This window comes from Mus caroli, chromosome 12 (assembly GCF_900094665.2).
Source record: "Mus caroli chromosome 12, CAROLI_EIJ_v1.1, whole genome shotgun sequence".
In the NCBI taxonomy this organism is placed as follows: Eukaryota; Metazoa; Chordata; class Mammalia; order Rodentia; family Muridae; genus Mus; species Mus caroli.
Window position 1 is genome coordinate 100,527,143 of NC_034581.1, and position 3,485 is coordinate 100,530,627.

General features: G+C 47.0%; 1 protein-coding gene across 6 annotated transcripts in view; it reads left to right on the top strand.

The window, feature by feature from the left end:
* Window positions 1–3,485, top strand: part of Vrk1 (VRK serine/threonine kinase 1) — a 71,756-nt gene that overhangs the window by 56,478 nt on the left and 11,793 nt on the right. For all 6 annotated transcript variants that reach the window (XM_021179035.2, XM_021179034.2, XM_021179037.2 and 3 more), the window contains exon 11: window positions 998–1,176. In XM_021179035.2, the coding sequence (XP_021034694.1) occupies window positions 998–1,176 (179 nt within the window). The remainder of the gene's footprint in view (window positions 1–997; window positions 1,177–3,485) is intronic.

A 3,485-nucleotide genomic window follows, 5' to 3' on the forward strand; every position in this document is an offset into this window, starting at 1 on the left:
TTTTGAGACAGGGTTTCTCTGTGTAGCCCTGGGTGTCCTGGAACTCAACTCTGTAGACCAGGCTGGCCTCGAACTCAGAAATCCACCCGCCTCTGCCTCCCAAGTGCTGGGATTAAAGGCGTATGCCACCACTCCCGGCTAGATGTTTTTAAAATATAAAATTCTTACTCATTCCTGGATGCTTCATACCTTTATGTAGTGTGTTTTGATCATATTATATTGGGTGTTTTAGATTCCATTTATCTGGTTAAGATAGTGGGTGCTTGCTAACCCTCCCCCTTGACCCCTCAGCTGTTGAGAATAGTGCCTGGCCACACTGTGGCACTTGAGTAGTTAAGCTACTGATTGTGTAAGTGTGTGGATGGCTCCTGCTCTGGCGAGAGCGGGAACATCTATCGTGTGTTGCATGTGGAATAGAAGGAAGGCTTGGGCTAGAGGAGGGCAGCCTTCTCAGTAACAGACCAGGGAGACCGAGGGGCAGGAGCTGGGGCCTGAGGTGATGGCCGCATGTCAGCAAACTAACTGATGGTGAAGGAGCAGTGGGCGCTGTGTCAAGGGAGATGCCAGTGAGTGGGGCCGGTCCTGTCAGTGAAGTTTCTTCTCATGCCAGAGGCGCCTTGCCTCTGGACCTGCCTCACTGTTCTTGGAGTTTGGTTTCTCACTTCATAGCATGCTCTCATAGAAGACTGCTAACTTCTAGGGTCACTGAAGCTCGGGCATACTATGTTCTGAATTCCTTTTATATATCCATTTGTTGTGTGTCGGAAGTATAACTTATGTTCTCTCATTGCCTCTAGGGCTGCAGAAATGTAACTCAGTCTGTTGTTTTACTTTACCTACCCGAGCTTTCCCAGACTTAGCTCTGACTGAGCACGGCTCTGTTGTAACGTGTTGCACACTTGTAGTTTTGCACTGGCTGTGACTGTTTTCTTAGGAATGAGCTGGACATACTGGGTTTGTGACTAAATGTGGTAAAATGATTGTGTTGTTATTTTAGGTGAGATCGCTAAGTACATGGAGTCTGTGAAACTACTGGAATACACCGAAAAACCTCTCTATCAAAACCTGCGTGACATCCTTTTACAAGGACTAAAAGCTATAGGAAGTAAAGACGATGGCAAACTGGATTTTAGTGCTGTGGAGAACGGAAGTGTGAAGACAAGACCAGCCTCAAAGGTGGGTCTGGTTATTGAATGGTGCTTCGGGTTTCCTTTGATCCCACCATGAGGTAGTTCACGGAGCGAGGCTAAGGCTCAGCAAGGAAGCTAGGCGGGCTGATGGGTAAGAGGGCATTTATATAAAGGAGGGCAGACTGATGACAGAGAGTGTATAGGAGACTAGGGACAGCGAGTATTTCCAGGAGCAGGTTGTTCAGTATCTGAAATGACCTTACCTGTGACCTGAGGTTAGGTGTCGATGGGGCGGTGACTCTTCTGCCATCAGCCTTGTCCTAGGTAGGTAGAGGGGGTCTCTTTTTCAAAGGCATCTTAAATGTACAGTCACCTTGCTACCTGGCCAGTACTTCCTTTTTATTTATTTTCTTTTTGGTTTGTGGAGACAAGGTTTCTCTGTGTAGCCATGGCTATCTTGGAACTTTGTAGACCAGGCTGGCCTCAAACTCCACCTGCCTCTGCCTCCTGAGTGCTGGGAGTAAAGGCGTGCGCCACCACTGCCTGCTAGCACTTTCTGGTTGGGGTTACTGGTGAAGGTTTACAGAAAGGTATTCCTAGTGTAGTGTGACTCAGGGTGAAGAGATCACATCACCCTTCCCAAGCTTGCCTCTGTTTTTCCTGGATCCTGCTTCAGCAGCTGGGTCAAGGGGGTCACAGGGCCACTTTTGCTTGTTGCAGACATGTTTCTAAACGGTTATTTTGGGCTCACTTCTTCAGGTTTTAGGTAGAAGGAAGCTATGAGTTTTCATCTCTCTAATATCCCTGCCCTGATTTTCTAACACATTTATTTTATCTTTTGTGTGTGAACACTTAGAGTTAATTAGACTCCGTATGCATTCTCTCACAAGAGGGATGTCTTCGTCCATAGCCCATCTCTCAAGTTGTTAAGAGGGCAGGTGTCCTGGTGTTTCTCTGTGCTCTGTGTTCTTAGTGGTTAGAGTTCCTGAGTCTTATATTTTTCTTCTTATTTTTTTATTATTGCTCTGTCCTTTCTCTTGGATTCATCTTTTAGAGTATGTGTTCAAGTTCCTTCTTTTGAGGCGAGCTATAAGTGGTAAACTTTATGTATCCACGGTTTCCACCAACGGTGTTATTTGCTTCATTGAGAGTGATTTGGTCAGAGTCACTGCTGAGCTGTCTGTCTCTCGGCTTCCAGTTTGGTTAATTTTGTTTGTTACTCGATTTCTGGTTTCCCCCCTATGTTTGAGGCCTCTTGCTTTTCATTTTATCCCCACATTCTGCTTCCACCATAGAATGTGTGAGAGAGTATGTGCGTTTTTTTCTTAGTTTAAACCTCGTATATGCTTGGTGCTTGGTGCTTGGTGAACCGCGGCTGAAGACATGACACTCATCCTGGAACTTGAGAAGATCATCTTTGTAAGCGTGCAGGTGCCTCCTCTTCATCTCCCTGAGTGTCTTCCCTGAGACCCGGGAGAGCTGGAATCCAGCTTCTCTTTTCTTCTCCTTTCCATTGTGTAGCTTTTCTTTTTGCTGGTCTAACTCTATTGATGATAACACCGATCTGTGGACTTCTAGCTCATCTCCCTCATTTGTGACTTCTCCGTGACATTTTAGGGGAATTAGTGATTTTCTTTGTGTTTTAGTTTTCAATACCATATGCTACCCCTCCCCCCTTCTTCATTCCTCCAGAGGACTCTCTCACCTTCATGCCTCTTCTCTGTATGCACTGGGTTTAGTCAGGGCAGTCTGTGTGGCCTTAGGTCTGGGGCCGTGGTGGAACCTGGTGTGGTCAACAGGTGCACAGCTGAAGGCAGTGCTTCCCCTTCTCCCAGAATTCCTCAGTAGCCAGTAGATGAGCAGGAATGGGCAAGGCCCAAGAGCCTTTCTTGCATCTATGACCTAGTGAAGACTGAGTTTATTCTTGTTTTCCTGGTGTAATAGCCTCTTACGTCTCTTTGTGGGTAGGAATTGCTGTTTTATAACAGCTCTGAGCATGGGGATTCTGTGTGTTGTTTGAGTTTAGTCTCTCTCTTGTTCTGTAATTGTCCTTGGGTTTTGTTCCTCACCCCATTTGGAATGGTATTCCCTGTTTACTGTTTCTGTCCAGTGCCTGTCACCAGAGGTGAGAGAGTGAGATTCTTGGGACGGGCCACATGGGGACTTCTGGTGTCAGAACTCCTGGCTTCTCCACTTCTTCTGTCGAGTCTGGAGTCCCTTCAATAAGAATACCTCAGGTTGCCGGGTGTGGTGGCGCATGCCTTTAATCCCAGCACTCGGGAGGCAGAGGCAGGTGGATTTCTGAGTTGGAGGCCAGCCTGGTCTACAAAGTGAGTTCCAGGACAGCCAGGGCTA